This window comes from Littorina saxatilis, linkage group LG2, assembly GCF_037325665.1.
Source record: "Littorina saxatilis isolate snail1 linkage group LG2, US_GU_Lsax_2.0, whole genome shotgun sequence".
Lineage (NCBI taxonomy): Eukaryota > Metazoa > Mollusca > Gastropoda > Littorinimorpha > Littorinidae > Littorina > Littorina saxatilis.
Genome location: NC_090246.1, coordinates 81,452,199 through 81,480,198, shown reverse-complemented (window position 1 = coordinate 81,480,198; position 28,000 = coordinate 81,452,199). Strand labels below are relative to the sequence as shown.

General features: G+C 42.1%; 1 protein-coding gene across 1 annotated transcript; it reads right to left on the bottom strand.

Annotated features, from left to right (window-relative positions):
- Positions 1 to 994: 994 nt before the first annotated feature.
- Positions 995 to 27,119, bottom strand: LOC138959871 (uncharacterized). The gene is made up of 8 exons (XM_070331525.1): positions 26,762 to 27,119; positions 19,818 to 19,901; positions 7,789 to 7,898; positions 6,521 to 6,627; positions 3,907 to 3,974; positions 2,767 to 2,940; positions 1,725 to 1,837; positions 995 to 1,242 (listed from the first exon to the last, which is right to left on the bottom strand). Exons 1-8 carry the CDS (start codon positions 26,949 to 26,951, stop codon positions 1,114 to 1,116), a joined length of 975 nt encoding a protein of 324 aa, XP_070187626.1. The 5' UTR covers positions 26,952 to 27,119; the 3' UTR covers positions 995 to 1,113.
- Between the last annotated feature and the right edge of the window lie 881 nt (positions 27,120 to 28,000).

Below are 28,000 nucleotides of genomic sequence, written 5' to 3'. Positions count from 1 at the left end.
AAGATCGTTATTAAGTCGTGGATGACAGACTGCGTGCGTGTTTTATGCATGTGTGCGTGACAACACACACACACACACACACACACACACACACACACACAGTACACACCTACACACACACACACACACACACACATAATCACTCACAAAGGCACTGACAGACCGACCGACAGAAAGACTAACCGACCGACAAACACACACACACACACACACACACACACACACACACACACACACACACACACACACACACAAAGGCACAGACAGATTGACCGACAGAAAGACCGACCGACCGACAAACAAACACACTTACAAACACCATACACACGAACTCAAGCACGCACTCAAGCACGCACACACACACACACACACACACACACACACACACACACACACACACACACACACACACACACACACACACACACACACACACGTTAACACAATAACAGACCACCGAAAAACATTGCTTTTAACTAACACTCTTTATTGAATTAAGCTTAGAGCAATATTTCATCACTTAATTAGTCAAACATATTCCGGTGGAACAGGAACCGCATGGAATTAGAGCCTGCTCCATATCGTCTTCAAACGAAACATCAAACATCAAAACTATGGGGGTTTTAATGAATACATTTGTCAGACATTGATACTTTCAAAAGTCTTTTGATTTCGTTCCCACAGAACATTTGGAATCGTCTCAGATCATTGTATCCTTACATTAAAGAATTCGTCTCGAAGATCTTAGAAGGTCCCACCCTTTTTCTTCTTTTTCATATTTACTTTTGAGAGTTATGAGTGATGGCCATCAGAATCGTTAGGACCAGTCTAAAAGAAATAGAAAGTTCCAAGAAACAATAGTCCACCGGCGGAAATAATTTCCTAGATTTTGAGAGGACTAATTTTCCTAGGACAGAATGTACTAGCCTATATTTTATGGAAAGGTCTTTGGTTTGTCTGGGAAATTGTTCTTTTTTTGATTAAAAAAAAAATTAAACCAGGGACGTCTGTTCCTAGGACACGAGGTCCAGGGACAGATTTTTCTAGGAACCATAGCCCGCCGGACTTTGCCACAGGCAGACCCTTGATCCTTTTACGCCGGTCAAGAGGGTTCTACAGCTGGATGGGGAAGACGTTGAAAGAAGTGTCCAGGGGACTGCATCCTTTGGGCGAGGAAGCGATACCGTACAGAGCTACCTCCCCTGTGCTCAGGCTGCAGTACACGGGGGCGCCACCATCGCCCTGAAAAATAAAAGATTGGAGCAATGTTTTAGTCAGTTTCCCAAAAATCAAAACACACGAAAGGTTGGTGTATGGAACGTTTAATTAGAGACACAGAGAGGTGTGTGGTACCTTGCTGTTCTGTATGGCACGCATCAACAACACTGGCTTTTTTGTATTTTTTTGAAAAAGAATGTATTATCACCAGTGTATTATTCAATGTTTTAACTTGTCTTGTTTATTTTTAGCGTGATCAACGAAAAGGATCCCTGCCTGAACGTTATAACATTTAGCGGGTCACCTAGAATCAGTCCTGATTGACCAAAGAGCCATATGGCGCCCTGAAATGCTAGTAAAATACAACACAACACAACACAACACAACACAACAAACAAAGCATACCACACCATACCACTGCACACCACAGCACACTACACCACACCACACCACACCACACCACACCACAACACAACAAAACACAACACAACTCAAAGAAGACATACCAGACAGGAGGCACCACCCTCAGGCGACGTGAAGCACTGGGTCCCCGCTACACCGGCCCCGCACTGTGTGATGTCACCCACCTTGACAGACACTCGGCTCAGCTCGCTGGTTCCTGAACGCCACCACAACACATTCGCTATAATGCTCCACTTGTGTTTACAATGATCCATACAGTAAATCCATATGTAATAATTCATTTGCGATTATTGGTGAGAGAGACAAATTAAAAGAAATCCTGAGAAACAAATGGAATTTAAGCGATCTAGCATACGACATGTGCAATGGAGTAATAGTGTTGATATGCAATGATGTATTTAGGATGTTACGTTTTGTGTTTGAGTAATAACAAAGACATGCACACCTTACAAAGCCAGTTTTCTTTCGCAATGTAACAAACAGAAGTTTTTTTGTTTAGTTTTTTGTTTCAAACAGGAGTTTTAACCTTTTCACAAAAAGTCTTTTCTTGGAAATCCTGCCTCTTGCACATTTTTCTTTAGTTGTCTCGCTTTCTATTTTGACCGTTTGTATCGTGGCGTATGTTGCTAAAAGAGAAGCGAGCCTGTTACAGATGACTCCGTCTGCAATCGTTGAACGAGCGCCAGGGACTGGGTGTGGTTACTGTTAACTTTGACAGACAAACAAATACATAAAGTACAGACTCGAAGTTTCCAGTCTTCACATCTTTACTCTCGAAAATGACAAGGGGAACAACCCATGACTCAGCCGGGGCTAGCTTAATTAGCCTCCCATTCGAGTCGCTCTCTTAAAAATATGCGTGGCATGGAAGTGAAAAATAAAGAAAGTTTTCTCAGCCATCAAAATTCTGCCAAATATCAAAGAACAACATCGTCGGGACTTATATCAGACTGTAAAAAAAAATAAAAAATAAAAGAATACAAAAAATAATCCAAGGACAACGGTGTGACCCACGCAATGTTTTATGACGTCAGTTGGACGTATTGCATGGAATTCCAAGAACAAAAGTATATTCATCAAAACATGGACACGGAAATGGACCTCAGCTCATCAACAATGACTAACCGGACAACGTGTATCCGTAGCTGACGATGGAGCAGTTGTTGAGGTTGACGTGGTCGCGCATGGTGGAGGGGGTGTAGATACAGCCAGGGCTGGAACACTCCTCCAGGTGTTGCTCCACGAAATATGACGTCAGCTTGGACAGCGTCAGCACCGTCACTGCGGGGTTGGCAGCAGCTGTGGAGAAAAAAAGCTCGTGAATAGACGACATTCGGAAATGGAAAATGTAAATGCCATAAAGGGCATGTGGGACGGGGAAAACACCAGCTTCGGAAATACACTTTCATGGTTTTTATTGGCAGTGGAATCCGGAATTCATGGCGGCAAACCGTCACCAGAGCAACCTCACTCTCCGATGCCACAGAGCCAGTGCGGAAGAAAAGAGGCAGCAGCGCAAAAACAGTAGCGCTGCAAAACAACCAGCTTTTTTCCAGATCATCATCTGCAGCCTTTATCTGGCTTAGGTCGTATAAGCCACCAACGTGCTTATATCAGGTGAAGAAATCTTTCTTAAATCTGTGTTCATAAAGTCAAGCCAAGAAGAAGCATCGTTCTGAGGCCGTGCATAGCTCTAATTAACGCCTGGCGCTCACCTATGTAACTTCAGCAGGACAGACGACGCACTGCAGATTATCCCAGCCCGCTACACGTTGCGTAAAAGGAAAACAGGCCAAGTACTCGTCATAATCCCTATCTCAGCATCAATAATATGCAGTGCGTCGTCTGTGCCGCTGAAACTGCGCAGGTATATTCTACCCTTAACGAGCATAATTATTGTCTGCGTTGTATGAACCAGTAATGGAGGTAAGCTCACTCTGGCTGTTGTGCATGCAGTGTTTACCAATAGCACGCACACGTTTTGGTCGGGAAGTTAGCAGCAGGGAGATAACTCATGTCAGAAGCTGCACACACTTACAAACAGACAGACCGGCGCCAAACTGGCAAGAGTAGCTTACTCGGAGTGATCTTCTCTAGATTACAGATATTCAGACGGAATCCAAAGAGCAGTATTGAAATATAATCGGACAGGCACAGACAGATAGACGGACGGACGGACGGACGAACGGATAGACCAACAGACAGAAAGACTGTCTCACTGACAAATATACACTCACACAGACAGGCATGAACAGAGCAACTTACTTGCATTATTTGGTGTCACCGAACAGTCATCCAGAGGGAACTCATCTCCAAAGATTTTACCAGTGGTGCTGCAATGCAACGAATATGGCATAAACACATGTACAATGTTGCGTTGTTGACAACAAAGTGCCAATCGGTAACATTAGCCAAACACCTATTCGTCGAATATTGTCATGCCCTTACACACGATCGAGATAAGGACGATTTTTGAATAACATTGTTTGGTGGCTCGACTCATTCATGCCACTTAAGAGATAAGAATCTTAAAAAAATGAAAGTGCCAATCGGTAACATTAGCCAAACACCTATTCGCCGAATATTGTCATGCCCTTACACACGAGATAAGGACGATTTTTGAAATAATATTGTTTGGTGGCTCGACTCATTCATGTCACTTAAGAGATAAGAATCTTAAAACAATGAAAGTGCCAATCGGTAACATTAGCCAAACACCTATTCGCCGAATATTGTCATGCCCTTACACACGAGATAAGGACGATTTTTGAATAACATTGTTTGGTGGCTCGACTCATTCATGTCACTTAAGAGATAAGAATCTTAAACAAGTCGCGTAAGGCGAAAATACAACATTTAGTCAAGTAGCTGTCGAACTCACAGAATGAAACTGAACGCAATGCCATTTTTCAGCAAGACCGTATACTCGTAGCATCGTCAGTCCACCGCTCGTGGCAAAGGCAGTGAAATTGACAAGAAGAGCGGGGTAGTAGTTGCGCTAAGAAGGATAGCACGCTTTTCTGTACCTCTCTTTGTTTTAACTTTCTGAGCGTGTTTTTAATCCAAACATATCATATCTATATGTTTTTGGAATCAGGAACCGACAAGGAATAAGATGAAAGTGTTTTTAAATTGATTTCGACAATTTAATTTTGATAATAATTTTTATATATTTAATTTTCAGAGCTTGTTTTTAATCCAAATATAACATATTTATATGTTTTTGGAATCAGAAAATGATGGAGAATAAGATGAACGTAAATTTGGATCGTTTTATAAATTTTTATTTTTTTTTTACAATTTTCAGATTTTTAATGACCAAAGTCATCAATTAATTTTTAAGCCACCAAGCTGAAATGCAATACCGAAGTCCGGGCTTCGTCGAAGATTACTTGACCAAAATTTCAACCAATTTGGTTGAAAAATGAGGGCGTGACAGTGCCGCCTCAACTTTCACGAAAAGCCGGATATGACGTCATCAAAGACATTTATCCAAAAAATGAAAAAAACGTTCGGGGATTTCATACCCAGGAACTCTCATGTCAAATTTCATAAAGATCGGTCCAGTAGTTTAGTCTGAATCGCTCTACACACACACACACACACACACACACACAGACACACACACGCACATACACCACGACCCTCGTCTCGATTCCCCCCTCTACGTTAAAACATTTAGTCAAAACTTGACTAAATGTAAACAAGTCGCGTAAAGCGAAAATACAATATTTAGTCAAGTAGCTGTCGAACTCACAGAATGAAACTGAACGCAATGCCATTTTACTCGTAGCATCGTCAGGCCACCGCTCATGGCAAAGGCAGTGAAATTGACAAGAAGAGCGGGGTAGTGGTTGCGCTAAGAAGGATAGCACGCTTTTCTGTACCTCTCTTTGTTTTAACTTTCTGAGCGTGTTTTTAATCCAAACATATCATATCTATATGTTTTTGGAATCAGGAACCGACAAGGAATAAGATAAAAGTGCTTTTAAATTGATTTGGACAATTTAATTTTGATAATAATTTTTATATATTTAATTTTCAGAGCTTGTTTTTAATCCGAATATAACATATTTATATGTTTTTGGAATCAGCAAATGATGGAGAATAAGATAAACGTAAATTTGGATCGTTTTATACATTTTTATTTTTTTTTACAATTTTCCGATTTTTAATGACCAAAGTCATTAATTAATTTTTAAGCCACCAAGCTGAAATGCAATACCGAAGTCCGGGCTTCGTCGAAGATTACTTGACCAAAGTTTCAACCAATTTGGTTGAAAAATGAGGGCGTGACAGTGCCGCCTCAACTTTCACGAAAAGCCGGATATGACGTCATCAAAGACATTTATCCAAAAAATGAAAAAAACTTTCGGGGATTTCATACCCAGGAACTCTCATGTCAAATTTCATAAAGATCGGTCCAGTAGTTTAGTCTGAATCGCTCTACACACACACACACACACACACACACGCACACACGCACACACGCACATACACCACGACCCTCGTTTCGATTCCCCCTCGATGTTAAAATATTTAGTCAAAACTTGACTAAATATAAAAATGAGGCAGAGGGTTGTTTAGAGATCTAATAAACAAAGGGAAGTGAACGCTCTAATTGCATACGACATGTGTAATAGAGCAAGTGACAGTTATTCGAAGAACAAGAAGAACAAGAATTTATTCCGCCATATAGCATAACAGCCATTGGTATTTGGGAACCATCTCCTGACACATGAGAGAATAACAAGCATTGGAATGAATAAGCGACTTTCATCCTGAATCATTATTTGGCAGACAATCTTAAAACCATGCCTAAAACCTTCATCTTTTCGAAATAAAGTTATGCGTTTTGAGTAGTGAGAGGCTGACTCACGGAACGTTGGCAGCCTGGGCGGCGGAGAGACTGTCCCAGCAGCTGGTCAGGGTGAACAACTCCTTGTCTCCTGTCTCGGGGTGCTTGATGAAAGCTGCGTTGCAGAACTGGGCAGAAATAGAACAACATGTGTAGCAGGAGGAATATATGAGGTACATTTAAGACATAAGTCAGCCAATCATAAGACATAAGTTACACCATGCATTTTGAGAAGTTTTGTAAGTGATATTAATGTAGATCTACTATCCTTAGTCATGTTATGAAGCCTTTGTGTTATGACTCCAAACCACGCTGTTGCTATTTATCCGGCGTGTAGCAGGCATTGTCACTTTTCAAACAGCAGGCCAGTCAGTGAGTCAATACTAATATGTTATGAGGAAGTGGAGAAGAAGGCAGAAACAAATGACATAGATTTAATGAAGTGTACCAGTGTATGTAATGTTATTATGTTTAGATGTCAGACAAATATATTTTATGAAAATGTTAGCCATTATATATTTGGTATGATGACTATACGCATACATATGTCTCACCAACACATATTCCAACAACACATACACATTTAAAGGAGATTAACGAATTAAAAAAAAGTAAAAAGAAAAAGAGGTATTGTACATGAAAATGTTAATGTTCATTGTAGCTCAAACACATTTATGTTATATGTTATATGAAGTCTTATATCGCGCGCGTATCTCCAGACTCGGACTCAAGGCGCAGGGATCTATTTATGCCGTGTGAGATGGAATTTTTTTTACACAATACATCACGCATTCACATCGACCAGCAGATCGCAGCCATTTCGGCGCATAGCCTATCCTACTTTTCACGGCCTATTATTCCAAGTCACACGGGTATTTTGGTGGACATTTTTTTTTATCTATGCCTAACCAATTTTGCCAGGAAAGACCCTTTTGTCAATCGTGGGATCTCTAACATGCACACCCCAATGTAGTGTACACGAAGGGACCTCGGTTTTTCGTCTGATCCGAAAGACTAGCACTTGAACCCACCACCTAGGTTAGGAAAGGGGGGAGCAAATTGCTAATGCCCTGACCCAGGGTCGAACTCGCAACCTCTCGCTTCCGAGCGCAAGTGCATTACCACTCGGCCACCCAGACACGTTCTAAATGGTGTGCTTGGCAAATTTGAAAAAAAAAATGATGTGCTTGGCAAATTTGAAAAAAAAATGATGTGCTTGGCAAATTTGAAAAAAAAGAAAAGAAAAAAAAAGGGAGAAACAAATGAGGGGGAGAAAGAATAAGACTTACTGGTTGCCCTGCAGTAGCAAGACCGACAACTCCGCGTGCAGCACAGGCGTTGGTTACGGCCCTTGAGTTGAGCATGCGTCCCATTGGAGCCGGTGGGGTGCCCGGACACACTGAACGTGAACACATCACCGACATTAAGCATGGGTTGTCACTTGGTAAACTGCAGGTCAGACAGTCAGTCAGTCAGTTAGTCTGTCGATCAGTAAGTCTGTCAGTCAGTCAGTCGGTCAGTCGGTCAGTCTGTCGGCCAGTCAGATACTAAAATATTTGTCAGTCCGTCGATCAGTCAGCCAGTCAGTCAATTAGTTCATCAGCCAGACAACCAGTAAGTAGTCATTTAGATAATCAATTACCCTATTAGTTAGTCAGTCAACCAATCAGTCAGTCAGTCAGCCAGTCAGTCAATTAGTTCATCAGCCAGACAACCAGTAATTAGTCATTTAGATAATCACCCTTTCAGTCAGTCAGTCAGTCAGTCAGTCAACCAATCAGTCGGTCAGTCAGCCAGTCAGTCAATTAGTTCATCAGCCAGACAACCAGTAATTAGTCATTTAGATAATCAATTACCCTATCAGTCAGTCAGTCAGTCAGTCAACCAATCAGTCAGTCAGTCAGCCAATCAGACAATTGGTTCATCAGCCAGACAACCAGTAATTAGTCATTTACATAATCAATTACCCTATCAGTCAGTGAGTCAGTCAGTCAACCAATCAGTCAGTCAGTCAGCCAATCAGTCAGTCAGTAAGTCAATAAGTTCGGCAGCCAGATATTTAGTAAGTCATTTAGATAACCAATTACCCGATCAGTCAGTTAGTCAGCCAGTAAGTACGTTATTCTGGAAGTCAAACAGTAATTCAGTCGGTCAGTAAGTCGAGCCGTTCGTCAGTCGATGAACAAATCAGACCAGAAATCTCGTCGTCTAATCTCTTGAATCAATAGAATCAGTGTGTATCTATTCATTAAAAATAGTCAGCAAGACAGCTGTTTTCAACCCGGTCAAGAACAAAGAAAGAAACATTTTTGCATCTGATTTATCAATCGAATCTAATGTTGTTAGCTTTTTTTTATGAAACCCTCCCTGGGGAACGCAAAAGTCGTCTGCCTATCAATCCAATCTAAAGTTGTTTTTATATTCAGTCAAGTTTTGACTAAATATTTTAACGTAGAGGGGGGAATCGAGACGAGGGTCGTGGTGTATGTGTGTGTGTGTGTGTGTGTGTGTGTGTGTGTGTGTGTGTGTGTGTGTGTGTGTCTGTCTGTCTGTCTGTCTGTCTGTCTGTCTGTCTGTCTGTCTGTCTGTCTGTGTGTGTGTGTAGAGCGATTCAGACTAAACTACTGGACCGATCTTTATGAAATTTGACATGAGAGTTCCTGGGTATGAAATCCCCATACGTTTTTTTCTTTTTTTAATAAATGTCTTTGATGACGTCATATCCGGCTTTTCGTGAAAGTTGAGGCGGCACTGTCAGGCTCTCATTTTTCTACCAAATTGGTTGAAATTTTGGTCAAGTAATCTTCGACGAAGGCCGGGGTTTGGTATTGCATTTCAGCTTGGTGGCTTAAAAACTAATAAGTGAGTTTGGTCATTAAAAATCTGAAAATTGTACAAAAAATATTTTTTTTTATAAAACGATCCAAATTTACGTACATCTTATTCTTTATCATTTTCTGATTCCAAAAATATATACATATGTTATATTTGGATTAAAAACAAGCTCTGAAAATTAAAAATATAAAAATTATTATCAAAATTAAATTGTCCAAATCAATTTAAAAACACCTTCATCTTATTCCTTGTCGGTTCCTGATTCCAAAAACATATAGATATGATATGTTTGGATTAAAAACACGCTCAGAAAGTTAAAACGAAGAGAGGTACAGAAAAGCGTGCTATCCTTCTCAGCGCAAGTACTACCCCGCTCTTCTTGTCAATTTCACTGCCTTTGCCGTGCGCGGTGGACTGACGATGATACGAGTATACGGTCTTGCTGCGTTGCTTTGCGTTCAGTTTCATTCTGTGAGTTCGACAGCTACTTGACTAAATGTTGTATTTTCGCCTTACGCGACTTGTTTGTTTGTTTTGTTTTTCAAGGAACCTTCCCTGGAAAACACAAAAGTTGTCTGTGGAGACTGCACAGTTTGAACAAAAATATCAGCGAAACCCAGTCATTTTCAAAATATGTGAAAGAAGAAGTTTTTGCTTGAAAACCCATTAATCCCAGCGAAGCTGGAGGTATCCCGTGTAATCGATTTGAGAAATGTGCACACCGAATAATACATGATAAAGAAGGATTCGTTGTGCCCGGCTACGTGCTACAGTTGGAGATGGAAGTTCACCAAAAATGGGGACCATACTAACAAAAATACGGTGGGTAAAATAGGCGCCCCCATTTTTTCAGCAAACGCCACCCCAGGCCGCTTTGGACGGGTAGAAATTCCGTAGTTTCCAAGTCTATGGATAAAGCTCGCGTAAGAAGAATACGTCACGGTCGAAAGTCTTTGACGTCAATTAATGCATCATGACGTCATGCCTCCCTGTAGTCTTTCTCTCTCGCGCAGTGTGTGTGTTTGTGTTCATTTTGTGCACATGTGTTAGTGTTACTGTGTGTGTGTGTGTGTGTGTGTGTGTGTGTGTATTTGTGTGTGTGTGTGTGTGTGTGTGTGTGCGCGCGCACGCGTGCATGAGTCTGTACTCGTATGTGAGTGGTGTGTGTGTATTTGTGTGTGTCCGTGGTGTGTGTGTGTATGCGTGCGCACGCGTGCATGAGTCTGTACTCGTGTGTGTGTAAGTGTGTGTGTATAAGTGTATGTGTGTGCGTGTATGTGTGTTTGTTTGTAAAGGTGTGCATGTCCGTCTGTCCATATGTGCGTATGGGTGTGTGTTTTGTGTGTATGAAGTTTTTTGTTAGAGAGTGAGTGATCAGTGAGTGCGTGTGAGTGAGTGTGTGTGTGTGTGTGTGTGTGACTTGGTGTGTGTGTGTGTGTGTTTGAGAGAGAGTGTGTGTGTATGTGTGTGTGTGTGTGTGTGTGTGTGTGTGTGTGTGTGAATGTGTGTGTGTGCATGAGTTTGTGTGTATGTTTGTGTGTGTATGAGTGTGTATATGTGTTTGTTTGTAAAGGTGTGTGTGTCCGACTGTCTATGTGCGTATTTGTTTGTTTGTTTGCTCAACGCCCAGCCGACCACGAAGGGCCATATCAGGGCGGTGCTGCTTTGACATATAACGTGCGCCACACACAAGACAGAAGTCGCTGCACAGGCTTCATGTCTCACCCAGTCACATTATTCTGACACCGGACCAACCAGTCCTAGCACTAACCCCATAATGCCAGACGCCAGGCGGAGCAGCCACTAGATTGCCAATTATAAAGTCTTAGGTATGACCCGGCCGGGATTCGAACCCACGACCTCCCGATCACGGGGCGGACGCCTTACCACTAGGCCAACCGTGCCGGTCTATGTGCGTATAAGTGTGTGTTATGTGTGTATGAGATTTGTGTCAGTCAATGTGTGTGTGTGTGTGTGTGTGTGTGTATGTGTGCGTGCGTATGTACAGTGTGTGTGCAGTGCAGTGTGTGTGTGTGTGGGTGTTTGTTTGTTTGTTTGTTTGCTTAACGCCCAGCCGACCACGAAGGGCCATATCAGGGCGGTGCTGCTTTGACATATAACGTGCGCCACACACAAGACAGAAGTCGCAGCACAGGCTTCATGTCTCACCCAGTCACATTATTCTGACACCGGACCAACCGGAGTGTGTGTGTGTGTGTGTGTGTGTGTGTGTGTGTGTGTGTGTGTGTGTGAATGTGTGTGTGCATGAGTTTGTGTGTATGTTTGTGTGTGTATGAGTGTGTATATGTGTTTGTTTGTAAAGGTGTGTGTGTCCGTCTGTCTATGTGCGTATTTGTTTGTTTGTTTCCATAATTATCAGGGCGGTGCTGCTTTGAGATATAACGTGCGCCACACAAAAGGCAGAAGTCGCAGCACATGTCTCACCCAGTCACATTATTCTGACACCGGACCAACCAGTCCTAGCATGCACTAACCCCATAATGCCAGCCGCCAGGCGGAGCACCCACTAGATTGCCAATTTTAAAGTCTTAGGTATGACCCGGCCTGGGTTCTAACCCACGACCTCCCGATCACGGGGCGGACGCCTTACCACTAGGCCAACCGTGTATGTGCGTATGAGTGTGTGTATTGTGTGTATGAGATTTGTGTGAGTCAATGTGTGTGTGTGTCTGTGGGTGTGTGCGTGCGTACATGCGTGCGTGTGTACATGTGTGTGTGTGTGTGTGTGTGTTTGTGTGGGTGTGTGTCTGTTTGTATAAGAGATAAAGAGAGAGAGAAAGAGAGAGAGAGAGTGGGAGGGTTGGCTTGTGTTTGTGCGTGTGCGTAAGTGTATGTGTGTGTGTATGTGTGTTTGTTTGTAAAGGTGTGTATGTCCGTCTGTCTATATGTGCGTATAGGGGTGTGTTTTGTGTGTACAGTGAAGTGTGTGTGAGAGAGTGAGTGCGTGCGTGTGAGTGAGTGTGTATGTGTGTACGTGTGTAACTTGGGTGTGTGTGTATGTGTGTGTGTGTGTGTTCGTGTGTGTGTGTGTTTGAGAGAGAGAGAGAGAGAGAGAGAGAGAGAGAGAGAGAGAGAGAGAGAGGTTTGTCTTTCGCTGGGGTATGCAGTGCCTTGGCGTTGCACATCTACTTAATTCATTTATTGGCTATCTTTTTGTTCCTCGGATGTAGTTGTGATAAATATTCTTACAGCAGGTCTTTTTCATTGCCTTTGCTGATAGCTGGGGACAGACTTAACTGGACAGACATTTTTCTGGCAAATATTGTTGTTGTTGTTGGTAGTTTTGTTTTGTTTTATCCCAGCGAAGCTGGAGGTATCCCGTGAACGCTATACTGTAATCGATTTGAGAAATGTGCACACCGAATAATACATGATAAAGAAGGATTCGTTGTGCCCGGCTACGTGCTACAGTTGGAGATGGAAGTTCACCAAAAATGGGGACCATACTAACAAAAATACGGTGGGTAAAATAGGCGCCCCCATTTTTTCAGCAAACGCCACCCCAGGCCGCATTGGACGGGTAGAAATTCCGTAGTTTCCAAGTCTATGGATAAAGCTCGCGTAAGAAGAATACGTCACGGTCGAAAGTCTTTGACGTCAATTAATGCATCATGACGTCATGCCTCCCCGTAGTCTTTCTCTCTCGTGCAGTGTGTGTGTTTGTGTTCATTTTGTGCACATGTGTTAGTGTTACTGTGTGTGTGTGTGTGTGTGTGTGTGTGTGTGTGTGTGTGTGTGTGTGTGCGCGCGCGCACGCGTGCATGAGTCTGTACTCGTATGTGTGTGGTGTGTGTGTATTTGTGTGTGTGTGTGTGTGTGTGTGTGTGTGTGTGTGTGTGCGCACGCGTGCATGAGTCTGTACTCGTGTGTGTGTGTGGGCATAAGTGTATGTGTGTGCGTGTATGTGTGTTTGTTTGTAAAGGTGTGCATGTCCGTCTGTCCATATGTGCGTATGGGTGTGTGTTTTGTGTGTATGAAGTTTTTTGTCAGAGAGTGAGTGAGTGCGTGTGAGTGAGTGTATGTGTGCATGAGTTTGTGTGTATGTTTGTGTGTGTATGACTGAGTATGTATATGTGTTTGTTTGTAAAGGTGTGTGTGTCCGTCTGTCTATGTGCGTATTTGTTTGTTTGTTTCCATAATTATCAGGGCGGTGCTGCTTTGAGATATAACGTGCGCCACACAAAAGGCAGAAGTCGCAGCACAGGCTTCATGTCTCACCCAGTCACATTATTCTGACACCGGACCAAACAGTCCTAGCATGCACTAACCCCATAATGCCAGCCGCCAGGCGGAGCACCCACTAGATTGCCAATTTTAAAGTCTTAGGTATGACCCGGCCTGGGTTCTAACCCACGACCTCCCGATCACGGGGCGGACGCCTTACCACTAGGCCAACCGTGTATGTGCGTATGAGTGTGTGTATTGTGTGTATGAGATTTGTGTGAGTCAATGTGTGTGTGTGTGTGTCTGTGGGTGTGTGCGTGCGTACATTCGTGCGTATGTACATGTGTGTGGGTGTGTGTCTGTTTGTATAAGAGAGAGAGAGAGTGGGTGGGTTGGTTTGTGTTTGTGCGTGTGCGTAAGTGTATGTGTGTGTGTATGTGTGTTTGTTTGTAAAGGTGTGTATGTCCGTCTGTCTATATGTGCGTATGGGGGTGTGTTTTGTGTGTACAGTGAAGTGTGTGTGAGAGAGTGAGTGAGTGCGTGTGAGTGAGTGTGTATGTGTGTACGTGAGTAACTTGGGTGTGTTTGTGTGTGTGTGTGTTTGAGAGAGAGAGAGAGAGAGGTTTGTCTTTCGCTGGGGTATGCAGTGCCTTGGCGTTGCACATCTACTTAATTTGTTGACTCTTTGTCATCAGATACTTAATGCCTGAATAACGGACCATTATTAAAATCAAAATGATTTGTTTGTTGTTTGTTTGTAATTAACTGAATGCTGCTTGGTTATTTCTTTTCAGTGTTCTGATTTGCTCATTTCAAGTTTGGTTTGATCTAATCCCAGCGAAGCTGGAGGTATCCCGTGAACGCTATACTGTAATCGATTTGAGAAATGTGCACACCGAATAATACATGATAAAGAAGGATTCGTTGTGCCCGGCTACGTGCTACAGTTGGAGATGGAAGTTCACCAAAAATGGGGACCATACTAACAAAAATACGGTGGGTAAAATAGGCGCCCCCATTTTTTCAGCAAACGCCACCCCAGGCCGCTTTGGACGGGTAGAAATTCCGTAGTTTCCAAGTCTATGGATAAAGCTCGCGTAAGAAGAATACGTCACGGTCGAAAGTCTTTGACGTCAATTAATGCATCATGACGTCATGCCTCCCTGTAGTCTTTCTCTCTCGCGCAGTGTGTGTGTTTGTGTTCATTTTGTGCACATGTGTTAGTGTTACTGTGTGTGTGTGTGTGTGTGTGTGTGTGTGAATTTGTGTGTGTGTGTGTGTGTGTGTGTGCGCGCACGCGTGCATGAGTCTGTACTCGTATGTGTGTGGTGTGTGTGTATTTGTGTGTGTGTGTGTGTGTGTGTGTGTGTGTGTGTGTGTGTGTGTGTGTGCGTGCGCACGCGTGCATGAGTCTGTACTCGTGTGTGTGTAAGTGTGTGTGTGGGCATAAGTGTATGTGTGTGCGTGTATGTGTGTTTGTTTGTAAAGGTGTGCATGTCCGTCTGTCCATATGTGCGTATGGGTGTGTGTTTTGTGTGTATGAAGTTTTTTGTTAGAGAGTGAGTGAGTGCGTGTGAGTAAGTGTGTGTGTGTGTGTGTGTGACTTGGTGTGTGTGTGCATGAGTTTGTGTGTATGTTTGTGTGTGTATGAGTGTGTATATGTGTTTGTTTGTAAAGGTGTGTGTGTCCGACTGTCTATGTGCGTATTTGTTTGTTTGTTTGTTCAACGCCCAGCCGACCACGAAGGGCCATATCAGGGCGGTGCTGCTTTGACATATAACGTGCGCCACACACAAGACAGAAGTCGCAGCACAGGCTTCATGTCTCACCCAGTCACATTATTCTGATACCGGACCAACCAGTCCTAGCACTAACCCCATAATGCCAGACGCCAGGCGGAGCAGCCACTAGATTGCCAATTTTAAAGTCTTAGGTATGACCCGGCCGGGGTTCGAACCCACGACCTCCCGATCACGGGGCGGACGCCTTACCACTAGGCCAACCGTGCCGGTCTATGTGCGTATAAGTGTGTGTATGAGATTTGTGTCAGTCAATGTGTGTGTGTGTGTGTGTGTGTGTGTGTGTGTGTGTGTGTGTGTGTGTGCGTGCGTATGTACAGTGTGTGTGTGTGTGTGTGTGGGTGTTTGTTTCTTTGTTTGCTTATCGCCCAGCCGACCACGAAGGGCCATATCAGGGCGGTGCTGCTTTGACATATAACGTGCGCCACACACAAGACAGAAGTCGCAGCACAGGCTTCATGTCTCACCCAGTCACATTATTGTGACACCGGACCAATCGGAGTGTGTGTGTGTGTGTGTGTGTGAATGTGTGTGTGCATGAGTTTGTGTGTATGTTTGTGTGTGTATGAGTGTGTATATGTGTTTGTTTGTAAAGGTGTGTGTGTCCGTCTGTCTATGTGCGTATTTGTTTGTTAGTTTCCATAATTATCAGGGCGGTGCTGCTTTGAGATATAACGTGCGCCACACAAAAGGCAGAAGTCGCAGCACAGGCTTCATGTCTCACCCAGTCACATTATTCTGACACCGGACCAACCAGTCCTAGCATGCACTAACCCCATAATGCCAGCCGCCAGGCGGAGCACCCACTAGATTGCCAATTTTAAAGTCTTAGGTATGACCTGGCCTGGGTTCTAACCCACGACCTCCCGATCACGGGGCGGACGCCTTACCACTAGGCCAACCGTGTATGTGCGTATGAGTGTGTATTGTGTGTATGAGATTTGTGTGAGTCAATGTGTGTGTGTGTGTGTGTCTGTGGGTGTGTGCGTGCGTACATGCGTGCGTATGTACATGTGTGTTTGTGTGTGTGTTTGTGTGGGTGTATGTCTGTTTGTATAAGAGATAAAGAGAAAGAGAGAGAGAGAGAGAGAGAGAGAGAGAGAGAGAGAGAGAGAGAGAGAGAGAGTGGGTGGGTTGGTTTGTGTTTGTGCGTGTGCGTAAGTGTGTGTGTGTATATGTGTTTCTTTGTAAAGGTGTGTATGTCCGTCTGTCTATATGTGCGTATGGGGGTGTGTTTTGTGAGTACAGTGAAGTGTGTGTGAGAGAGTGAGTGCGTGTGAGTGAGTGTATGTGTGTACGTGTGTACGTGTGTAACTTGGGTGTGTGTGTGTGTGTATGTGTGTGTGTGTGTGTGTTCGTGTGTGTGTGTGTTTGAGAGAGAGAGAGAGACAGAGCTAGAGAGAGAGAGAGAGAGAGAGAGAGAGAGAGAGAGAGAGAGAGAGGTTTGTCTTTCGCTGGGGTATGCAGTGCCTTGGCGTTGCACATCTACTTAATTTTTATTGCGACCGTTTTTGATGTGTTCTTCGGACGAGAGTTCCAGAGCCGCACAATTATCGGTGCTGCCAACTTTCTAGAAATTCCAAAGATTCGAAGTCATTTCAATGACGTCAGAACTAAGTCGTGACGTCAAGTCATAAAAACACAGAACAAAAGTAGTGCTCTATCTGTAGTGTATGATCACATGCAACAACAATGATGTGTGCTGCGAAAACACGCAACTATCTAACCTTTGTGATAACTTCACAAGATCGTTGCTGGGACTACACTTGCCCGAAGCGGCATCATGTTTGATTCCCGGTCTGTTGGCTATTCTCTCCTACGGAACCTTGCCTATCACCCGAGCTCATAGAAAATAAGGAACCATATTTACGGCATTGCAAATCGGTTTCCCTAACTACTGTATGGAAAGCGTATCTTTGTGGACTATCGCGGACAACCACCGCGGCCACTACACCGTTCTTAAAGTCCACAACTGCCATCCGCCGTTTTCGCTCAAAGCCTTCAGCAGCATTAGATCTTACATCCCCTGCCTTCACGATGGACAGTTCTGCTAACGAAAAGGAGCATTAGATCTTACATCCATTGCTTCACGATGGACGGTTCTGCTAACAAAAGGAGCATTATATCTTACATCCCTTGCCTTCATGATGGACGGTTCTGCCAACAAAAGGAGCATTAGATCTTACATCCCTTGCCTTCACGATGGACGGTTCTGCTAACAAAAGGAGCATCAGATCTTACATCCCTTGCCTTCACGATGGACGGTTCTGCGAACAAAAGGAGCATTATATCTTACATCAATTGCTTCACGATGGACGGTTCTGCTAACAAAAGGAGCATTATATCTTACATCAATTGCTTCACGATGGACGGTTCTGCTAACAAAAGGAGCATTATATCTTACATCCCTTGCCTTCATGATGGACGGTTCTGCTAACAAAAGGAGCATTAGATCTTACATCAATTGCTTCACGATGGACGGTTCTGCTAACAAAAGGAGCATTATATCTTACATCCCTTGCCTTCATGATGGACGGTTCTGCTAACAAAAGGAGCATTAGATCTTACATCCCTTGCCTTCACGATGGACGGTTCTGCTAACAAAAGGAGCATTGTATCTTACATCAATTGCTTCACGATGGACGGTTCTGCTAACAAAAGGAGCATTGTATCTTACATCCCTTGCCTTCATGATGGACGGTTCTGCTAACAAAAGGAGAATTAGATCTTACATCCGTTGCCTTCACGATGGACGGTTCTGCTAACAAAAGGAGCATTAGATCTTACATCCCTTGCCTTTACGGTGGACGGTTCTGCTAATATCAAACTTCTCAACAAAAAAGACACAGACTGTAAAACAAAAGGAGGACCAAAAAAGAGAGAAAAAAAAAGATCTCCCTTCCGTTGATCAAATGCCAGAAGTGGCTTATCAACGTACTGTCACAGATACAGATACAGATACAGACGACGGCTATCCATCCAACAGAGAGACGATAGATGAAGGTTATCTACCCCTACTCTAAGCTTGGCTTTATCCTCGGTTTGCTGTTCTTCTTCGTCACTGTCTTCGGCGTCTATCTGCTGAAAACCTACCCATAGTTTCCGTTGACAAGTTCAGCAACAATGCATCCAAGCTTCAAAACCATCGGGTCACGAAGGAGCGTCCCAGAAAAGAGTACACTTTCTAGCAAAACGACACCATGTCTGAATGAAAGGAGGATGACTCTTCCCCTCGCAAAGAGAAGGACGTAGGACGTAGGTCTCCACACTCGCATTTTCCGTTGTACAGTTCACCAACAATGGATTCAGGCTTCCAAAACGTCACGACAGAAGGTACCACACACGCCAACGCTTCTCAGCAAAACGGCACAGTCGCTGAGCACAAGAAGGTCAACTCTCCGTCTATCATGAAGTGGAAAAACGAAGATGACTACTGGAAGCTTGGGCTAATACTGGCTTTGCTGACTGTCTTTGCAATGCTCTTGGGCGTGTATCTGTTGGACTATGTACGTCGTAGACGACAAGCAGGAACCACCAACACTGGGCAAGCGGCCCTTGCCTCAGATCTGCGGACCGAAGACAGAGGGGCTCTGGAATTACCTCAGGAGCCAGCGTCCACAGCGACTGACCAGACAGCCAGTGACCAAGACGATATGACTTTAGTGTCAGTAACCGATGCTCTTTCTGCGACTGAACAATCTTACACCAGTGTCCTCAGGCAGTGACAAGGACAGCATGACTTCGGAGTCAAATCAAAATACCGGTATTATCTCAAGCATGAGAACGTAAAGTTAGTGTCCGATGCGCTGTCTCATACTGACCAGTCTGTGACCACTTTCTGCAGACACTGACTAAGAACACATGACTTCGGAGTTAATGTCAGATGCGCTGTCTACTACTGACCAGTCCTAGACTAGTGTCCACAGACACTGACAGACCACATGACTTCGGAGTCAATGTCCGATGCGCTGTCTACGACTGGACAGTCTTGTTGTTATCACAGGCATGCTTAAAGTAACAGAACGATGCTACAGCGTCTCAAGAACAGACTGAGTTAGTATCAGTGATTACAGCCAGTGTCCGATGCTCTGTCTTCGACTTACAAGTCTGAGCTTAGTGTTCATAGACAGTGACTAAAAAGAAGAAAAAAACACTTACGAAACTTACTGTGTCAGTGTCAGTGATTATAATAACTTTAAGAGAAGAGAAAAGAGTCAGTCATCTACTAATGACCAGTCGGAGGCTTTTTGATTGTTATCATGGAATTATTAGAGACACTGAACTGTCACTAGACCTCAAAAGCCAAACAAAGTTCGAAAAGACGTCATAACAGGAATAATGGCATCACGTAAAACTTCTGTCACTTCTGCATGTCTCCTGAGGAAGTGACAAAGAATGTCGACATAGAACATTTATCGCAATGTGCCCGCCAGGTTCCGCGTGTATCGGTATCGAATATCATGAAAATACATTTTGAAACGTAAGGACCGATAACTCACGTGTGGTGACGGGGGCCGGTGTCGGAGGAGCGGGGTTAGCAGAACACACATCTCCAAACTTGACGCCGTCACAGTAGCAGACGCCTGGAACATGAGAAAACATCATAAAAGCACCGAACACCTTCAATGCCGCATAATAACACCCAAAACATTAGTAAAACAACATAACTTTAGTGAATGTATAGATCAGTGTTGTTTTAAAATTAATGTTGTTGATCCGTTTGTATAAATGATGCGTGTGTTGGCGTATATCGCTGGATTTAAATGTTTCCTAACCGCAATGTCATCACAAATTCCCAACCTTGGGCAAATAAAGATTCTGTATTCTGTATTCTGTATTTTGTTTGTTTGCTTAACGCCCAGTCCACCACGAAGGGTGATATCAGGGCGGTGCTGCTTTGACATTTAACGTGCGCCACACACAAGACAGAAGTCGCAGCACAGGCTTCATGTCTCACCCAGTCACATTATTCTGACACCGGACCAACCAGTCCTAGCACTAACCCCATAATGCCAGACGCCAGGCCAATTTTAAAGTCTTAGGTATGACCCGGCCGGGATTCGAACCCACGACCTCCCGCTCACTGGGCGGACGCCTTACCACTAGGCCACCGTGTTGCGGTGTGTATTATGTCTAACTGGAACATTACAAAACATAATTTTGTAAGACCCCACCCGCTGTTTCGTCTCCTTGATTCTTTTTTTTACAGTTAATCAAGTTTTGACTAAATGTTTTAACATAGAGGGGGAATCGAGACGAGGGTCGTGGTGTATGTGTGTGTGTGTGTGTGTGTGTGTGTGTGTGTGTGTGTGTGTGTGTGTGTAGAGCGATTCAGAGTAAACTACCGGACCGATCTTCATAAAACTTTACACGAGAGTTCCTGGGAAGATATCCCCAGATGTGTCTTTCATTTTTTCGATAAATGTCTTTGATGACGTCATATCCGGCTTTTTGTAAAAATTGAGGCGGAAATGTCGCACCCTCATTTTTCAATGAAATTGATTGAAATTTTGGCAAAGTAATCTTCGACAAAGGCCGAACTTTAGTTTTGCATTTCAGCTTGACGGCCTAACAATTAATTGATGAGTTTGGTCATTAAAAATCTAAACATTGCAATTAACATCATTTTTTTATAAAAGGATCCAAAAACTATGTTACCTTATTCTTCATCATTTTCTTGTTCCAAAAACATATAAATGTTATATTCGGATTAAAAACAAGCTCTGAAAATTAAAAGTATGAAAATTATGATTAAAATAAAAATGTCCGAAATCGATTGAAAAACAATTTCATCTTATTTTTTGTCCGTTCTTGATTCTAAAAACATTAACAGCTATTGTGTTTTCAGCGTAGCAATAGGGCCCGATATTTAGACGAGACAAGTAGGGGAAGGGCTCCTAATATGGACCGCTTTTTGTTTCATGCTGATAACTAGCTTGTTTTCTTGGGAAGAAGTTTCATTTTGTGTTTGGTAGTCCTTCTCTCTTATGTTATAACCGTTAGGCCTAATTAGAGTAAAATAGCTTTGATAGACATTCAGCAAAAATTAAATACAGAAACAATCACAAATGGTCCATATTAGGAGCCTGGGCGCCTAATATGGACCAGTGGAGAGGCCTTCACGAATCACTGTAAAAAGGCACCTATACTTCAAAATAACATGATACAACTTAGTGTGCAAGTCAGACTAATTAAAATATGCTTTAGATGTATCTGTTTTGGGTTGATGAGAGCATTATTTGAAGCACACAAGGAAACTAAAGAAGCTTATCAAAAACATAGTGAAAATAAGTGAAATTATCAACTCCCACGAAAAGAAGACTATTTGTTATATATTTTTGAAATCTCGAGGGCTAGTTATAGGTTATTTCCAGCAAAATTCTTAATGAATTAATGAAAATAGCCTTTAGCTTTTATTTTCTTCGATTTGTTGAAGGTGGTCCATATTAGGGGACTCACACATACTTTGAGATTTTGCTATTAGTTTTTGTTGCAGTAGAAACTCGGGGTCAACACTGCTAAAATGTAACAAATACGGCCTTAGCTGTCATATATAGCACGTTTTGTGTGATAAAAGCTTTGGTTGTGAACAGAAACGAGTCCGTTTTAGGCGGCAAATTTAGAGTGAATGCTGCCAAAAAGTGAAAAAAAGAGAAAAAGCCTAACGGTTTTGAGGTGTGTGTTTCTGCAACTGTTTTGACATGTGCAAGTTATCCAGAGAGGGTAATTACAGCAAATGAAATTGTTTTGAGCGCTCTAGCGCCGTTAGTTTGTCAGAACTAGAGGTGGTCCATAATAGGAGCCGGTCCACGTTAGGAGCCTTTCCCCTATAATGCCGACGAGTCGAAGACGAGTCGCATTATACTTGTTCGAGTCTAAATATCGGACCCTATTGCTACGATGAAAACACAATAGCGTTTATATAGCAATTCTGACATTAAATTCTGTGTTAAAATCATGTTTTTGTCAGCAACAAGTACCAGGATGGTCCATGTCGTTGATTGCAGACGACGGTTCCCTTTCCGCATGAAGCCACGGAAATAATCGAACATTGAAAAACCCACGGACATGTATTACGGTCGGACTTTGGTATTGCATTTCAGCTTGAAGGCTTACAAATTAATTAATGACTTTGGTCATTAAAAACTGAAAATTGTAATTAAAATTATTTTTTTATAAAACGATCCAAAATTACATTTATCGTATTCTTCATCATTTTCTGATTCCAAAAACATATAAATATGTTATATTTGGATTAAAAACAAGCTCAAAAAAATATATAAAAATCATGATTAAAATTAAATTTCCAAAATCGATTTAAAAACAATTTCATCTTATTCCTTGTACGTTCCTGCCTGATTCCAAAAACATATAGATATTATATGTTTGGATTAAAAACACGTTCAGAGAGTTAACAAGTCGCGTAAGGCGAAATTACAACATTTAGTCAAGCTGTCGAACTAACAGAATGAAACTGAACTCACTGCATTTTTACAGCAAGAGCGTATACTCGTAGCATCGTCAGTCCACCGCTCGATGCACAGGCAGTGAAATTGACAAGAAGAGCGGGGTAGTAGTTGCGCTGAGAAGGATAGCACGCTTTTCTTTATCTCTATTCTTTTTAACTTTCTGAGCATCTATATGTTTTTGAAATCAGGAACCCACAAGGAATAAGATGAAATTGTTTTTAAATCGATTTCGGACATTTTATTTTAATAATAATTTTTATATTTTTAATTTTCAGAGCTTGTTTTTAATCCAAATATAACATATTTATATGTTTTTGGAATCAGAAAATGATGAAGAATAAGATAGACGTAAATTTGGATTGTTTTAAAAATGTTTTTTTTTTCTCTCACAATTTTCAGATTTTTAATGACCAAAGTCATTAATTAATTTTTAAGCCACCAAGCTGAAATGCAATACCGAAGTCCGGCCTTCGTCGAAGATTGCTGGGCCAAAATTTCAATTAATTTGATTGAAAAATGAGGGTGTGACAGTGCCGCCTCAACTTTTACAAAAAGCCGGATATGACGTCATCAAAGGTATTTATCGAAAAAAAGAAAAAATTATCCGGGGATATCATTTCCAGGAACTCTCATGTCAAATTTCATAAAGATCGGTCCAGTAGTTTGGTCTGAATCGCTCTACACACACAGACAGACAGACAGACAGACAGACACACACACACACACACACACACACACACACACACACACACACACACACACACACACACACACACACACACACACACACACACACACACACACACACACACACACATACACCACAACCATCATCTCGATTCCCCCCTCTACGTTAAAACATTTAGTCAAAACTTGACTAAATGTAAAAAGAATAGAGATATAGAAAAGCGTGCTATCCTCCTCAGCGCAACCGCTACAGCGCTGTTCTGGATTGTTAATGTCACTGCCTTTGCCACGAGCGATGGACAGACGATGCCACGAGTGTACGGTTTTGCGGAAAAAATGCAATGCGTTCAGTTTCATTCTGTGAGTTCGACTGAGCTTGACTAAATGTTGTATTTTTGCCTTACGCGACTTGTTTATGTATAACGTGAGTTGAGGTAGTATCTTTTTTGTAACGTATTTATGATAAGTTTCTTGAGTATTCTTAGTGTTTATTGTTTTTAACGTAAGGAACGTAATCCTTTCTTAAAAATCAAAGGACTAATCAACGAGTGTTTGGTTATTGTAACTTTTTTGTGTTTGTTTGTTTTCGCCTGTTTTGTGTTTGTTATTTTTCCCCTTTTTACATTTAGTCAAGTTTTGACTAAATGTTTTAACATAGAAGGGGGAATCGAGACGAGGGTCGTGGTGTGTGTGTGTATGTGTGTGTGTGTGTGTGTGTGTGTGTGTGTGTGTGTGTGTGTGTGCGTGTGCGTGTGTGTGTGTGTAGAGTGATTCAGAGTAAACTACTGGACCGATCTTTATGACATTTTACATGAGAGTTCCTGGGTATGATATCCCTAGACGTTTTTTTTCATTTTTTCGATAAATGTCTTTTATGACGTCATATCCGGCTTTTTGTAAAAGTTGAGGCGGCACTGTCACACCCTCATTTTTCAATCAAATTGATTGACATTTTGGCCAAGCAATCTTCGACGAAGGCCGGACTTCGGTATTGCATTTCAGCATGGAGGCTTACAAATTAATGACTTTGGTCATTAAAAATCTGAAAATTGTAATTAAAATTATTTTTTTTGATAAAACGATCTTAAATTACTTTTATTTCATTCTTCATCATGTTCTGATTCCAAAAACATAAATATGTTATATTCGGATTAAAAACAAGCTCTGAAAATTAAAAATATAACAATTATGATTAAAATTAAATTTCCAAAATCGTTTTAAAAACTATTTCATCTTATTCCTTGTCGGTTCCTGATTCCATAAACATATAGATATGATATGTTTGGATTAAAAACACGCTCAGAAAGTTAAAACGAAGAGAGGTACAGTAAAGCGTGCTATGAAGCACAGCGCAACCGCTACCGCGCCAAACAGGCTCGTCACTTTCACTGCCTTTTGCACTAGCGGCGGACTACGTTCAGTTTCATTCTGTGAGTTCCACAGCTTGACTAAATATAGTAATTTCGCCGTATGCGGCTTGTTGTTTCTTGCGTTTTGTTTATGCATTTTTGATACCTTTGCCATGTCTAATAATTTGTTTTCTTTTCTCTTTTTCTTTCTGTTTAGTTTTTTACCGCAATATGCAATACTGAATATCGCAATATGCAATACTGAATATCGCAATATGCAATACTGAATATCACAATGAACATATACTGTCATCGCAATCCCACTATTACGATGCAGAGTTAATAAACCAGTATTTTTGCGCGTTATCGCTTGTAACTTGTGTTTGTCATTTCGTATGAACAATTTCTAGTACTTACCAGCCTCGCACACGAAGGCGCGCACAGTAAAAAACTTAGTTTGCTGTCGCCCAGTAAAGAACTTTAGCTGAAGTTTAGCCAAGTGAATGTAAAGAACTTTTGTTATTGACGCTTAATGAACGTAAACGTAGCTGTTAATAACCAGCAAAAGACTTTATTACACTGTGTTAGTGAACCATAGTTTAACATAGATCAGATCGTCGGTTAGAGATCTTCCTACTCCGTATCCGGCGCATCTTTTTGTGACTTTTTGTGTATTATCCCAAACGACCCTCGGATCGACTCATTTTACTTTGTAACCAGATAAACCTTATGTAGGTTTTCAGTGCTTTGAATAAGCGAACATTGTAATGGAGATGGATCCAGTAGATAAAACATTGGAAGCTTCAGGTTATGAGATCAACAGTGAAGAAGATGAACATTCTCAAAGGCCTAGGCGTGACATTAAGCCTACTGAAAAAGGTAGAGAGTACCAGATTGATATCAAAACTAGAAACTTCGCAAGAAGACAACGAACATTCTTGGAACGAGCAATCGGTGAGGTAGTAACAGAGCTTAACCAAGAAACTCATAGACAAGAGTCATTAACCAGTCAAAAAAAGGTTATTTTGAACAGGTACAATGATCTTGGTGACATAGAGAAAGGTCTTCGTAGTATCGGTAGCGGTGAAGTTGTTCAGGAAAGTTGGGATGATGTTCAAAGGACAGTTCAGGAAACTATTTCCGACATCGATCGAGCTCTTGACAGACAAACGACTAGCATGCAGGTGTCAGGATATGCACCGGAGACATTACGTGATAATTTTATTTTGAACTTTAACAGACTAAAAATCATAACACCGACTCCACGTATTGACCTTTTCAAATCAAGCCTTCTTTATTCAGGTGCGGTCCTATGAAACTCACTGCCTATTTTTCTTAAGCAAAAACAAACACAGACAGCTTAAAAAAAAATTATATGTCGCACATAATGCAACTAAACATGTGCTGAATCAATTCATTTAAAATGTATGTGCATGTTAAACAAAATTATAATAATATGCAGATCTAAATTAAGTTATGTTAAAATTTGACACTTTTTATCATTGGAAATTGTACTTAAAATGCAGTATGACAATTTATTTTTAAATTTGTATTTGTAGATACAGTTATAATGTATTAAGTTTGATGTGATAGTTCTTTGATTATATTGTTTTCTGTTCTTGTTGACCCTATATTTGGGCGAGGGCTGGCCAAAAAGCAATATTCTTGCTTATCCTCGATAATAAAGCTTTTGTCTTGTCTTGTCTTCTCTCTCTCTCTCTCTCTCTCTCTCTCTCTCTCTCTCTCTCTCTCTCTCTCTCTCTCTCTCTCTCTCTCAGAAACATAATAAAGTACTAGCAAAGCAACAAACACCCTTACTAAAACCTAATCACACCCCAAACATGGCAAAAATAACACCAACTAATTATAGTTCGTATAACCAATACAGGCAGGGAGATGGGGGTGAGGGTCACTGCAAAATCGGAGAATTCCACTTACCATCAATGTCATCGGTGCAGCAGATTCTAAACTGAATAGCGAAGACAAAATTGGCGCAGCAGTTATCAGAACCTCTGACGTAGCCAGTTTTATTGGCACATCCAGATTCTGCCGGAGCGACGACACCATTCTGGGTCATTCCGCACCCAACGACTCCCAAGATCAACAGTGATATCAACAGCAAGGCCATCTTTTCTGGGTAGAATTTCCCTTTGAAGAATGGTACCAAGGTAGCTGAAGTTTTCGCCTAAGTCCGAACTGCGATCAGTTCTGAACCGTCTTTCTTGCAAGGCTTGGATGGCAAAGGAGTGTTCAAGTCAGCAGGAGACGGAGACAGACGGTTTGCTTCATCTCCGAGAAACGACCTACCCGTTTTATAGGCACCCCTATTTGCCCACCCGAATATTTGCCCTCTCCCGGATAGGTTGAAAGCTGTTTGCTCTGGCATTGTCGTCTTGCTTGAACCCGAGTTTCACGTGTTTGAAACAGTTTTTAAAGTGACAGTGGCCGACTGGAAGGACGGTACAGATTGTATGGATCAAGACTGAAGGCAAACCTGTATTCACGGCTTGCAGGACCCCGTTACCTAGCTTAATAAACAGACGGGTGGTTTACTCAAAATTTCCTTTTCAATTCAATTTCGTGACAAATGGACATATAATACCAGGATCCGTACTAAAGAATTTGCTTGTTTAAGGGATACTTTACTGTATTGAAGCTCTCGCCAGACCCCCACCTAGCTACCCATCTCATCCCAATATTCACTGCTCCCCCTCAAAGTTGTTGATTGATTGATTGTGTGTGTGTGTATGTGTGTGTGTGTGTGTGTGTGTGTGTGTGTGTGTGTGTATGTGTGTGTGTGTGTGTGTATGTGTGTGTGTGTTTAATGGGGGCATTAAAGGGATACTGTTGATCTGATCGTTGAGGTGGGGGGGGGGGGGGGATCTGGCAAATTTTAAGAATCTGAGGAATACACTGCACCTTAATGTGGACGCACAAGGCACGGCTTGCCCAGAAACACACCACAAGTATGGTAATTAAATCAAAGTGAGTGAATGCACTTCAGGGCGCTGCCTCTCTCGGGTGCTGGAAACAAAAAGTAGTCACGAAGGTTTCTTTTCCTTTGCCTTTTCTATGACATTTAATTACGCTTTCAAAAACACATCTCTTTTTCGTAAAGGCAGTCCTCCTGCGCTGTAGCCCTGTTTGTATCAAAGAACCATAATGGTATTACCTTGG

Coding starts and splice junctions, on each gene's coding strand:
- LOC138959871 (XM_070331525.1), bottom strand. CDS start 26,951: ATGGCCTTGCTGTTGATATCACTGTTGATCTTGGGAGTCGTTGGGTGC. Junction 19,902..26,761: donor CTGCACCGATGACATTGATG/GTAAGTGGAATT, acceptor CTCATGTTCCAG/GCGTCTGCTACTGTGACGGC. Junction 1,243..1,724: donor AGGGTGGTGCCTCCTGTCTG/GTATGTCTTCTT, acceptor TTTATTTTTCAG/GGCGATGGTGGCGCCCCCGT.